Raw genomic sequence first — 13,609 nt, forward strand, 5'->3', positions numbered from 1 at the left:
ATGTCTTTTCTTTACATTTTTAAAAAATATTTACTTATTTTTGATAGAAAGACATAGTATGAGCAGGGAAAGAGGGGGGTGGGGGGGAGACACAGAATTGGAAGCAGGCTCCAGGCTCTGCACTGTCAGCACAGAGCCTGATGTGGGGCTCAATCTCATGAACCTCGAGATCATGACCTGAGCCAAAGTAGGATGCTTAACTGATCAGGCGCCACATGGTATTTTATTTTTCAACTGAAAATCGTAATCATTCTTATACCTGTTGGATACATTGCCATTATCCATTATTTTACACACACACACACACACACGCACACACACACACACCCCCCAGGAAAGTGGCAAATCATATATACAAGTTCATCTCACCGAGGTTTTATTTTTCTCAACTGCCTTCTTTGTCCTTATTGATATAATATTGTTAACATATATCATTATTTTATTCTCATGGTGCAGTAGTATATTGGTGTTTTCTTGGAATGAGTTTACGTTTCATGTTTGCCCTTCCTCACTTTGGTCGTGCTTCCTTTCTCAGGCACATTAAAAATCTGTAGCAATGATTTCAGATAAGTGCATCTGTATGTGTGCGTTTGCGTGTGCGTGTGCATGAGACTGACCATGGTTTGTCGTTAGTTGCTCTTCTGAGCAGGTGTGAGTCAGAGGACACGTCATGTTGTTGCACGTTTAGACTGTCACAGGTGACATTATAATTATTTCCTTTAAGAAATTTTTTTTGTGGAGACCACTGATCATATGTTTACAAGAAATAAAGGAGGTATACAACAGCATGAAATACCACATCCTCTCCTCAAATATTATGAATAGCTTTATGCCCATTTAGTACCAGTTGCTTTCACACATCAATGGATTCTTTCCCAAAACTGATTCAGAGTTTAAAAGTCTTAGAAGAAATAAAAATACACTGTATGCCCAACCTTTTGAAAATGATAGAACTGATATACTCATTTTCTGATGCCTCTTTGGTCAGTTTACAACTATTCTTCTTCTTCAGTAGTAACCATTGGATGCAAATGGTCATCACCCAGCCACATATCCCGCAATGTGTTTGGTCCAGTCCTACTATCTCTGCAAGGTAGCTCCCAGAAAGGTGACACTTGACACAATGTGCACAGATGTCTGAAATTTTTTATACTACCAAAATATTGATTCCTTTATGCCTTTCTTTATACTACTTTAAGTTTTCCATTATAGCTCCTTGACCTGTCATTGCTTTGAAAATGAATCTGTCTTTATCTCTGTGTGTTTATCTAATACTTACTTTTATCATAGGGAGTGATGTAAAAGATTACAGATGGTACATAATTACATGGTTGGATAAATTTTTTAAATGTACATTCTGATTAGGATATCCCTAAGGAAGAGTCCTACCTCTTTCAGGAATTTTATGATCTCTAATTGATTATGTGTGAAATAGAAATCCTCTGAAGGAAGAGGAAAGTGTTGGCGAATGGATTTTAGAGTTCTGATTCTGGCTGGCTCTGCACGGCCCATGAATTTTCAGAGTTGGTGTTAAATCGGTATGTATTTTGAAGTATGCTTCAGGCAAATGTAAGCACTGTAATTGAATGGTGATGTTCTCATCAAAAAAAATTGTGTGGCTTTCTGAGATACAATACATTGGTTAGAGAGGTAACATGGCCAAAATGTTGATGCACAAATAGTAGTGATTTTGAATGTAATCGAATTCTTTGTATAAGTACATTCTAGGTCTTAAGTTTCTATATCTGAAAGGTTTTTCCACATCATGTTGTATTACATGTGTATATATTTTAAATGTTTGTTTATTTATTTTAAGAGAGCGAGAGAGAGAGAGAGAGAGAGAGAGAGAGAGAGAGAGAGAGAGAGAGAAAAGGGAAGGTGCAAAGAGGGAGAGGGAGAAACAGAATTCCAAGCAGGCATTGTGCTGTCAGCAAAGAAACTGACACAGGGTTTGAACCCATGACTCATGAGATCATGGCCCCAGCTGAAATCAGATGCTTGACCAATTGAGCCACCTAAGTCCCCCCTTATTATATTTTAATACATGTAAGGTGTGAGCAAATCCAGTTGTGTAGTATCATGGGATATATATTGTTAGAACATCTCTTCTCTCTGCATCTGTTTGATTCTTTCTGATAGCTCTCCCTCTTTTTCCCTTATACATTTTTACAGTACGTTAAATCCTAGTAAGTGCAGACTGATACAACTGATATTACTATGATTTCTGCAGACAAATGATCCATTATTTGTTTTTTCTTATACTTTAATGATTTACATTTTGTGATAATGCGAACCGTATTGATATAAGCTATGTCATTTCATTGGGTACATCATGTATTCAAATTATTACTCAAAAAGTCCATGGCCTTATCTTTTCATATGATCAATTCAACCACTGCCAACTTTTTTTCTTTTTGAAGATTTCTTTTAAACATTGCTAAATACTTGGCCTTGAATGGAAATGTGGTAAGAAAGGATGGACCAGAAAAATGGAAGTTCTTTCACTGAGTTTATCCTGCTGGGTTTCTCTGACCGACCTCAACTGGAGAGAGTCCTCTTTGTGGTTCTCCTGATCTTCTATCTACTCACCCTGCTGGGAAACACAACCATCATTGCACTGTCCCGCCTGGACCCACACCTTCACACTCCCATGTACTTTTTCCTCTCCAACCTGAGCTTTCTGGACCTGTGTTACACGACCAGCACTGTCCCTCAGCTCCTGGTCCATCTCAGGGGGGCAGACAAGTCCATCTCCTTTGGCGGCTGTGTAGCTCAGCTGTTCGTCTCTCTAGGGTTGGGAGGCACAGAATGCATCCTCCTAGGGGTGATGGCATTTGACCGCTATGCAGCCGTCTGCAGGCCCCTGCACTACATGGTGATCATGCACCCTCGTCTCTGTGCCCTGATGGCTTCTGTATCATGGTCCTTTTCTTTTATGTACTCTGCATTGCAGACAGTACTCATCTTTCTTATTCCACTTTGTGGGAGAAATAAAATTGACCACTTCTTTTGTGAGGTCCCCCCACTGCTCAAGCTCGCCTGTGTTGACACCACTGTGTATGAGTCTGAGATCTTATTTTTCAGTATGATCTTTCTTCTCATACCTGTGGCATTAATCACATTCTCCTATGTTCGGATTGTCAGGGCAGTGTTAAGAATAAAGTCAGCTGCAGGACAGAGGAAGGTGTTTAGGACATGTGGGTCCCACCTCACGGTGGTCTCCCTGTTCTATGGCACGGCCATCTATGCTTACCTGCAGCCCAGCAAAAACCACTCCCAGGATCAGGGCAAGTTCATTTCTCTCTTTTACACCATCGTCACTCCCATGGCCAACCCCTTCATCTATACCCTGCGGAACAAGGAGGTGGCGGGAGCAATGAGGAAGGTGTTCTGTTGGGGCTATGATTCCCGATGACTGTGGGGAAGACTCTTTGATGCAAGACTTTGAATTCCAGAGCCTTAAGGATTTTGTTTCTTGCAAGTGTCATCCAACATTTGTTTTGATAACTCTCAAGGGAATTTCCTTAAAATTCGTTTATGCAAGTGAGTGCTCAAACTTTATGTTTGTGGACTGATTGCAACATTGGAGATGATGATACACTGTTCCTAGAGCATTTGCCCCATATTATTATTTTGAAAAATCCATAGGCTTTTCTAATTTCACCTACTTTGGAAACATTATTCCATATCTAATTGCAAAAAAAATATTAACATACATACCATCAAAGCACAGCAAATTAAGAATATGAACCACTGAAATACTGTAAGATACTGTAGGAAATATTAACATTTTAGTTTTTATCAATTGCTGGATGCATATCCTTTATTCTTGCATTGTGATCATGGCTCTGTTAGAAGGTTCATAGATTGACTGTATCACAGCTTCTCCCTAGGAGTAGGAGGGTAACTGTGGGAAAAACAAAGTTTTAGTCAAAGAAAATCCTGCTACAATTAATCCTGGTAAAGCCATTCAGAAGTCAGGTCCTAGAGTGATGTCATCATTGTGATAGTGTTGTTATGTGGCCTTCATGTCATGGAAGGGGGAGGGTATGATGCACACCTGCCGGTGACATTAAAAGCATCAGCTGGTGATTCAGTAGTTGGTGCTTATGGGTAATTTTGTGCAAATTGGACAAACACCAATGTGAGTTATATGCATTGGTTAATTTAAGTTTGTGAGCCAATCCATTAAAAATAATGCTTATAGAGTTGGAATGGGAAAAGATATTTGCAAAAGACTAATTGGATAAAGGGTTAGTATCCAAAATCTATAAAGAGCTTATGAACTCAACAGTCTAGAAGTAAATAATCAAATGAAGAAATGGGCAGAAGATACAAATAGACACCTTTTCAAAGATATCCAGATGGCAAACAGACACTTGAAAAGATGCTCAGCATCACTCATCTTCAAGGAAATACAAGTCAAAACCACAATGAGATATCAGCTTACTGCTGTTAGAATGGCTAAAATGAGCAACTCAGGAACCCCTAGATGTTGACGAGGATATGCAAAATAGGAATCTTTTTGTACTGTTGGTGGGAACTCTGGAAAACAGCATGAGGTTTCCTCATAAAATTAAAAATAGAACTGCCCTATGACCCAGTAATTGCACAACTAGGTATTGGTCCAAAGGATACAAAAACACTGATTCAGAAGGGCGCCAGTACACTGATGCTTCTAGTAGTTTTATCAACAAGAGCCAATGTGTGAAGAGAGCCCAAATGCCCATTGACTGATGAATGGGTAAGGAAGATATGGTAAATTGGGGCTCCTGGACAGCTTATAGTTGAGCGTTTGACTTTGGCTCAGCTCATGATCTCACGGTTCATGAGTTCGAGCCCCGCGTCGGGCTCTGTGCTGAAAGATGGAGCCTGGAGCCTGCTTCTGATTCTGTGTCTACCTCTCTCTCTGCTCTTCTTCACACTTTATCTCTCTTTCTCTCTCAAAAATAAATAAAAACATTAAAGCATTAAAAAAAAGGAAGTGATATATATACAATGGAATACTACTTGATGATGAAACAATGAATTCTTGCCATTTGCATCAGTGTGGACGGAATTAGAGGCTATTATGCTAAGTGAAATAAGTCAGGCAGAATAAGATAACTATTATATGATTTCACACATATGTGGAATTTAATAACCATGACAGATGAGCATGGGGAAGGGGAAGGAAAAATAAGTTAAATACAGAGAGGGAGGGAAATCATTTGAGACTCTTAAATACAGAAAACGAACCTAGGGTTGCTGGAACGGAGGTGGGGGAATGGGTTAAATAGATGACAGGTATTAATTAAGGTAGGCACTTGTTGGGATGAGCACTGGATGTTATATGTAAGAGATGAATCACTGGTTTCTCTTCCTGAAATCACTTTTACACTGTATGTTAACTCACTTCAATTTAAATAAATACATTTTTAAATATATAGTTTATTGTCACATTGGTTTCCATATAACACCCAGTGCTCTCCCCTACAAGTGCCTCCTCCATGACCACCACCCTTCTTCCCCTGCCCCTCCCTCTTCAGCCCTTAGTTTGTTTTCAGTATTCAAGAGTCTCTCATGATTTACCTCCCTCCCTCTCCCTAACTTTTTTTCCCCCCTTCCCCTCCCCGTGGTCCTCTGTTAGGTTTCTCCTGTTAGGAAATAAATACATTTTTAAAACACAGAAAAAGAAAAAATGACTTTACAAGACATTATCATATCTGAACAGTATATGACCCAAATCCTATTTTATATTTTATGTGTTTTACTTATAGTAATGCAGCAATAGTTTGGGAATAAAATATATTTAGATCTTCCCTTGATACTACTTCATAAATACTAAATCCAGGCATTAACTGATCAAGATTTTGCATCTCACTTCTGCCATATTACACATAGACATGTGTGTGTGTGTGTGTGTGTAGTGACATATACATATGAGATATGTGCTATATTTCCCAGGAAATCCCATGCTCTGTGAATGTTACTCAGATTCCTTGGGAGAAAATGTAAATAAATAAAATGTATAATAATTTTAAAAATCTCAATCTGTCTAAGCTTTACAAAAAGCCATCATACTGTGCAATAGGTGGTATGTATTTATAAATTGTGAGTATTAGATATATATACATCCCAGAACATTTGGAGTGATATTGTTGACCTTAGATCTTAACTCAGGCTCATTTTGCATATAAACGTGTTTCAGTGTATGGATCTGGGTTTTTGTGTATATTTATTGTCATGAACCGTGTATTTTCACATGGAGATTGGAGCTTTGACAATGCCATTGTCATGGAAATATTTATGTGTTTGGTAGGTTTTCCCAACACTTAGTCCAGTGTAGCTAAATGCATTTGTGTCTTTGGACACATATCAATAGTAATCCCACTGTTCTCTCTCTGATGGCTAACAGGAACCTCCTGGGTCTTGAGCCCCTCAGCTACTCATGCTCATGACACGCGATCTTGGAACAGAGACAGCATTAGGCAGGCTGGCAATGTCAGCTTGGAGAGATCATCACATGGTTCTGGTTCTGTGTATCTCTAAGAGCATCACAGTACTCACACTTGAAATCAACCCCTGGGATGTATTTTGATGCCATGGCAATACTGGATGAACACCAGTGTGAAAACAGATTTGTAGATTGTTTATCCCTAATGATGACAAATTTCCCACTCTCCATTATATTCCCACCTTATTCTGAAAGTTTTATCCAAATGGTCACTAAAAAACCAAATGAACATTCCTGGGTACAAAACCCCTCAAGATATCTGACACACAATAAATAGTCAACACATTAAAAAAAGAAGAAGAAACCCTCAAGGTCTCATGAAGCAACACAGCCTTATGTTTTGGCTGAGTAACAACCTCTCTGCTCTTAAGGACACAGAACCCTGTGGTAAAGCAGATTTATTTTGTTTATGTGAATATTTGAATGGTATTTGAGTGTTTATATTACATGGGAGTAAGTTATAGATAAAAAAGATTTCTGGGATCCAGACAAAATTTAAAAAGAAATCACCTAAAAGACTAAACATAAGTTCAGAATTGTTTATAACATTTGTCTAATGTTAGGAATCTGCCTCCCCATGGTCTCCATGCTTTCTCTCTCTCAGGCGATGAGGTAATGGAAATGGTCACCAGTATTAATTGAGCTATTGCCCTTTGAATTTTAACCAATCCCTCTAGCATGGCTGCAGTGATTGTCCCCAAGACGTGGCTAAACTATTTTATTCCATCTGTCATTAGCATCTGGGGCTCAGGACGGTCACTATGCTCTAGAGGAATCAACGGATTCTTCCAGGTCTTTTGCCTTCTGAAGAACACAGGGTACATGCCGTACTCAGGTAATGAGTGTATGTAGAGACCCAGAGTGTCAGGGGACTCACAAGAAACACAAATCTCAACCAGCAGATTTACTACTCATTAGCAAATGTACAAAACAGCAAGGGCACGTGTTGTATCCAGTAGGACCCAGACCTATTCAACACACTCCAGGGTTCTCCTCATGCAATGGACAGCATTTTGTGTCTCCAGTGTGGGGCTCTTTTATGTAGTCCATGTCAGCACAGAGAGGGTATGTGCTTCCTCAGTTCACGTGTCCCTAGCTTAGTAGCCATGACCTGGCCTGAAGACTGTTGTGTGTTCGCAAAATAGCAGTGTATATGGTGTAAGGTAATTGCACTCTGAGCAGAACATATACATCCTGCTAACTCACTACTGGACCAGTCATCAGAGTGCAGTCACCCCTGTAAGACGCTCCTGTGTCTCCTAGTCTGCACATTTCACCACTACTGGTTGCCAGAGTCCTGCTGTGACCAGGCTCACTGAGGAGGCAGGAGCAGGTCACTGATCCCTGGAAACCCCACACTTTGCAGGTGACTTCATTTTGGATGCTTGCTTTGTGACATAGGTGTGAGGTTTCTTTCACCATTGTGGTGCTGTCACATGTCTGAGACCTGGAGTAGACTCTGGGAACCACTGTGTGTGGACATGAGGTTTGTAGGGGAACGGGGGCTGGGTGTAAATGCAGAAAAGGGAGGGTGAATGACTGGAGATCAGAAGGGTCAGGGGAATCAATTCCTGAAAAAGGCCTAAGGACAGGACCGTGGCTTCTGGGAAGGGACAATTCCTTATTTCCCCCAGGTTGTTCCTGCTGTTTCAGAATTAAATTGACAGGAGATAGAGTAACAGGAGAAAACACCCAAACTTTTAGAACCTGATGGGATCCCGAACTGCTCAAGAGCTCCATGGAACAAACTAGACCCCATTTGATGTCATTAGAGAAACACACAAGTAAACATTGAAATTTTGGTGACGAAAGGACAGTGTTTGTAGATGAGATAATGAAGAACACTCTCAAGTAGTAATTTGTAAGGAGCTTTTTTTAATTTCTTTTTCTTTTTCTTTCTTTTTTTTTTTTTTTGGTGCTTTACTTCCTTCATTGGGCAGTAACAAAGAATGGAGGAAGCGCCTTGTTCTTCAGAGGCATAACTTTAAAAATTTTAGCATGTGTATTCAAAATCAAGCAAGGACATCAAACAATTCTTTGATAATACCCAACAAAGACATTGCACAAACATGGTTTTAAAAATTGTTCCTTGACAACCTTTTTGTTCTCTAATCAGCTTACAGGTGGCTAGGTTCCAATTCTTGTACGTTTCTTTAAAACATGTATTTGTTGTTGTTTTTATTTTTTATTTATTTTTTCCACTTAATTTTTTATTGTGACAAGATACATGTAACAAAATTTACATTTTGACCATTTTTTTTTCATTTTGACCATTTTTAAGTGTACAGTTCAGTGACATTAATTAGTCACAATCTTGTGGAATTACTACTACCAATTAGCTCCACGGTTTTCTCATATTTCCAACTAAAACTCTGTATCCATTAAATAATAACTTCTCATTCTCTCCTCCACCCAGCCCCTGCCAAGCATCTCTCTGCTTTCTGTTTCTGTAAATTCGGTTACTCTAGGTACTTCATAGATTGCCTTTTTATTATTAGCTTATTTCACTTAGTACAACATCCTCAAGGTTCATTCAGATAGTATGTACTGGATTCCCTTCCTTTTCATGGTTGAATAATATTCCATTGTATGTCGGATTTTAACTACTTATCTTTTTTTTAACTTATAGTTTATTGTCAAGTTGGTTTCCATATAATACGCAGTGCTCTTCCCCACAAGTGCCCTCCTCCCTGACCATCACCCCCCTTCCCTTTTCCCCATGCCCTTACAGCCCTTAATTTGTTTTTCAGTCTTCAAGGATCTCTCATGATTTGCCTCCCTCCCTCTCCCTAACTTTCTTTTCCCCCTCCCCTACCCATGTTCCCCTGTTAGGTTTCTCCTGATAGACATATGAGTGCAAACATATGGGATCTGTCCTTCTCTGCCTGACTTATTTCACTTAGCATGACACCCTTGAGGTCCATCCACTTTGCTACAAATGGCCAGATTTTATTCTTTCTCATTATCATGTAATAATCCATTGTGTATATATACCACATCTTCTTTTTTTCCTGTTTTTTTTCTTATTTTTTAAATAATAGTTTATTGTCAAATTAGTTTCCATATAACACCCAGTGCTTCTCCCCACAAGTGCCCCCCACCATGACCATCACCCCTCCCCCTCTCCCCCTCCCCCTTTGGTCCATGGTTCGTTTCCAGTATTCAGTAGTCTCCCTTGATCTGTGTCCCTCACATCTTCTTGATCCATTCATCAGGTGATGGACATTTAGGCTCTTTCTATGATTTGGCTATTGTTGCCTCTGTGAACATTGGGGTACATGTGCTCCTGTGCACCAGCACTTCTATATCCTTGGGTAGATCCCCAGCAGTGCTATTGCTGGTTCATAGGGGAGTTCTCTTGATGAGTGGTTTTGATTTTTATTTCCTTGATGATGAGTGACATTGAGCATCGTTTCATGTGTCTGTTGGTTATCTGGATGTCCTATTTGGAGAAGTGTCTATTAATGTCTTCTGTCCATTTCTTCACTGGATTATTCATTTTTTGGGTGTGGAGTTTGGTGAGTTCCTTGTAGATTTTGGATACTAGCCCTTTAACCAATATGTCATTTGCCACTATCTTTTCCCATTCTGTCAGTTGCCTATTAGTTGTTTTTTTTTTTGACTCTTTCCTTTGCACTACAGAAGCTTTTTATCTTGATGAGGTCCCAATAGTTCATTTTTGCTCTTGATTCCTTTACCATTGGGGATGTGTTGAGTAGGAAAGTCCTACGGTTGAGGTCAAGGAGGCTGTTTTCTGCTTTCTCCTCTAGGGTTTTGATGGTTTCCTGTCTCACATCCAGGTCCTTCAGCCATTTATAGTTTTTTTTTTGTGAATGGTGTAAGAAAGTGGTCTCATTTCATTCTTCTGCATGTTGCTGTCCAGTTCTCCCACACCACCTGTTAAAGAGGCTGTCTTTTTTTTCCATTGAATCCTTTTTCCTGCTTTGTCAAAGATTAACCGGCCATACACTTGTGGGTCCAGGTCTGGGTTCACTATTCTATTCCATTGGTCTATGTGTCTGTTTTTGTGCCAATACCATACTGTCTTGATGATGATAGTTTTTATTTACTTTTCTCTTTTTCATGTTTTTATTAAATTCCAGAAGTTAATTTACAGTGTAATATTAGTTTCAGGAGTAGAATTCACTTACTCATCACTTACATCACACAGCGCTCATCACATCTGGTGCCTCTTTAATCCCCGTCACCATTTATTCTATCCCCACCTAGAGTAAACCTATTTGTACTCTATAGTGAAGAGTCTGTTTCCTGGTTTGCCTCTATTTTTTTCCATGTTTATCTGTTTCATTTCTTAAGTTCCAAATGTGAGTGAAATCTTATTTGTTTTCTCTGACTGGTTTATTTCTCTTCGCTTAATACATTCTAGCTCCATCCACATTGTTGCAAATGACAAGTTTTCATATTTTTGATGGCTGAATAATATTCCATTGTCATGTACAATGTTATCTCCACTTCATAATTTGACTATTTTTGACAGCACTTCTGTAAACTTTGGGATGCATTATTCTCCTTTTTGTATCCGTTGCGTAAATACTTAGTAGTGCAATTGGTGGGTCATAAAGTAGTTCTATTTTTAACGTTTTGAGGAGTCTCTGCAGCTTTCCACCAACAGTGCAAGAGGGTTCACCTACTCCACATCCTCACCAACACCAATTGTTTCCTGTGTCATTAATGTTAGACAGTATGACTCATGTGAAGAAATATCTTGTACTTTTGAATTGTATTTCCCTGTTGATGACTGATCTCAAGAATCTTTTCAGGCGCCTGATAGACATTTGGATATCTTCTTTAGAGAAGTGTTTACTCATGTCTCTTCCTCACTTTTTAAAATGTTTGTTTAAGAGAGAGAGAGAGACAGAGAGAGAGAGAGAGAGAGAGAGAGAGAGAAAGAGAGAGAGAGAGAGAGAGAGAGAGAACAGAAGCAGGGGAGGGGCAGAGTCAGAGGGAGAGAGAGAATCGCAATAGGCTCTGCACTGTCAGCACAGAGCCTGGAGGGGGCTCAAACTCACAAAGTGTGAGATCATGACCTGGGTGAATGTCAGATGCTTAACCACCCAGGCACAAATCTCTCCTGCTCATTTTTAAATGGGCTTTAAGTTAAATCTAGCAACTGAAAATAAAATGAAATAAAAACAACTCTCCCTCTTCTACATCTCTTCCTGATTCTCTCTCATTGCTCTCCCTCTTTTTCCCTCATCTCTATTCTCTCTGATGTGCATATATTTTTAGAGCACTTTAGGTCTTATTAAGCCCATCAAAAGACCTTTATACCTATGACTAATGCAAATAAAAGGCCCATGATTTTATTTTTCTTATATTAAATATAAATTATTTACTTTTTGTGATCTGTGCTATTAAATTGGTATTCACTATGTTAATGTCATTGAGTCCATCATTTATTTAAATTGTTATGGATAAAATCCCATGGCCCTATCTTATATCAATATAGAACCTACCCCTGGCACCTTTTGTTTCTGAAGGTTTCTTTTAAAAATTGCTAAATACTTGGTCTTGACAGGAAACATGTGGTAAGAAAGGATAGACCAGAAAATGGAAGTTCTTTCACTGGCTTTATCCTGCTGGGTTTCTCTGACCGGCCTCAACTGGAGAGAATCCACTTTGTGGTTCTCCTGATCTTCTATCTGCTCACCCTGCTGGGAAACACAACCATCATTGCACTGTCCCGCGTGGACCCACATCTTCACACTCCCATGTACTTTTTCCTCCTCAACCTGAGCTTTCTAGATTGTGTTACACGACCAGCACTGTCCCTCAGCTCCTGGTCCATCTCAGGGGGGCAGACACGTCCATCTCCTTTGGAGGCTGTGTAGCTCAGCTATTCTTCTCTCTAGGGCTGGGAGGCACAGAATGCATCCTCTTAGGGATGATGGCATGTGACCGCTATGCAGCTGTCTGCAAGCCCCTGCACTACACAGTGATCATGCACCCTCGTCTCTGTGCCCTGATGGGTTCTGCATCATGGTTCATTGGTTTTATCCACTCTGCATTGCATACAGTGCTTATCTTTCTTATTCCACTTTGTGGCAGAAATAAAATTGACCTCTTCTTTTGTGATGTCCCCCCAGTGCTCAAGCTTACCAGTGTTGACACCACTGTATATAAGTCTGAGATCTTATTTTTCAGTATGATCTTGGTTTTTTTTTTCATATCCCTGACATTAATCATGTTCTCTAATGGTTGGATTGTCAGGGCAGTGTTAAGAATAAAGTGCCTGCAGGGCAGAAAAAGCATTTGGGACATGTGGGTCACACTTCACTGTGGCCTTCCTGTTCTATGGCACAGGCATCTTTGCTTACCTCCGTCCCGCCAACAACCACTCCCAGGATCAGGGCAAGTTCGTTTATCTCTTCTATACCATGGTCACCCCCACAGTCAACCATTTCATATATACACTGAAGAACAAGGATGTGAGAGGTGCAATGAAGAAGGTGCTCTGTAGGGGCTATTTCTCCGGATGACTGGGGGGAATACCCTGTGATGAAGACTTTGAATTTCGTGGGCTTTAAGATGTTGTGTCCTGCACATGTCATCCAACACTTCCCCTGATGACTCTCAAAGGAATTTCCTTTCTTTCATGCAAGTGAGAATTCAAACTCTGAATTCGTGGATTCATTGCAGCCTCCAGAGATGCTGATGGAGTGTTCCTAGCATCTGCCTCATATTATTATTTCAAAAAGCTCCACAGGCTTTTCTTATTTCATTCTCTTTGGGAGCACTATTCCATTTCTAATTGCAAACAACATTTACACACATATGCCATGAAAGCACCGCAAAATAAGAAATCAAAGCACTTGAACATTGTAAGAAATATTAACATTTTAGCATTGTTTATCAATTGCTGGAGGGGTATTGCTTATTCTTGCATTTTGATCATGGCTCTGTTAGAAGGTTCGTAGGTTGATTGTATCACAGCCTTTTCACAGAATAAGTGTGTAGCTGGGAAAGATAAACGTTTGTCTCAGAGAAACTTTGGTAACATCAAACCTGACAAAGCTCTTCATATATCACTTTCCAGTGTGATCTCACCAGTGTGACAGTAGTTTTATGTAACCTTCATGTCACAGAGGGGGA

At 39.7% G+C, this 13,609-nt stretch overlaps 1 protein-coding gene and 1 pseudogene across 1 annotated transcript; both read left to right on the top strand.

The window, feature by feature from the left end:
- Positions 1 to 2,476: 2,476 nt before the first annotated feature.
- Positions 2,477 to 3,415, top strand: LOC115296313 (putative olfactory receptor 2B8). Its single transcript, XM_029944806.1, has one exon. It carries the CDS (start codon positions 2,477 to 2,479, stop codon positions 3,413 to 3,415), a length of 939 nt encoding a protein of 312 aa, XP_029800666.1.
- A 3,688-nt stretch (positions 3,416 to 7,103) lies between these two features.
- Positions 7,104 to 12,996, top strand: LOC115296478 (annotated as a pseudogene).
- Positions 12,997 to 13,609: the final 613 nt, after the last annotated feature.

Source organism: Suricata suricatta, chromosome 7 (assembly GCF_006229205.1).
Source record: "Suricata suricatta isolate VVHF042 chromosome 7, meerkat_22Aug2017_6uvM2_HiC, whole genome shotgun sequence".
NCBI lineage: Eukaryota > Metazoa > Chordata > Mammalia > Carnivora > Herpestidae > Suricata > Suricata suricatta.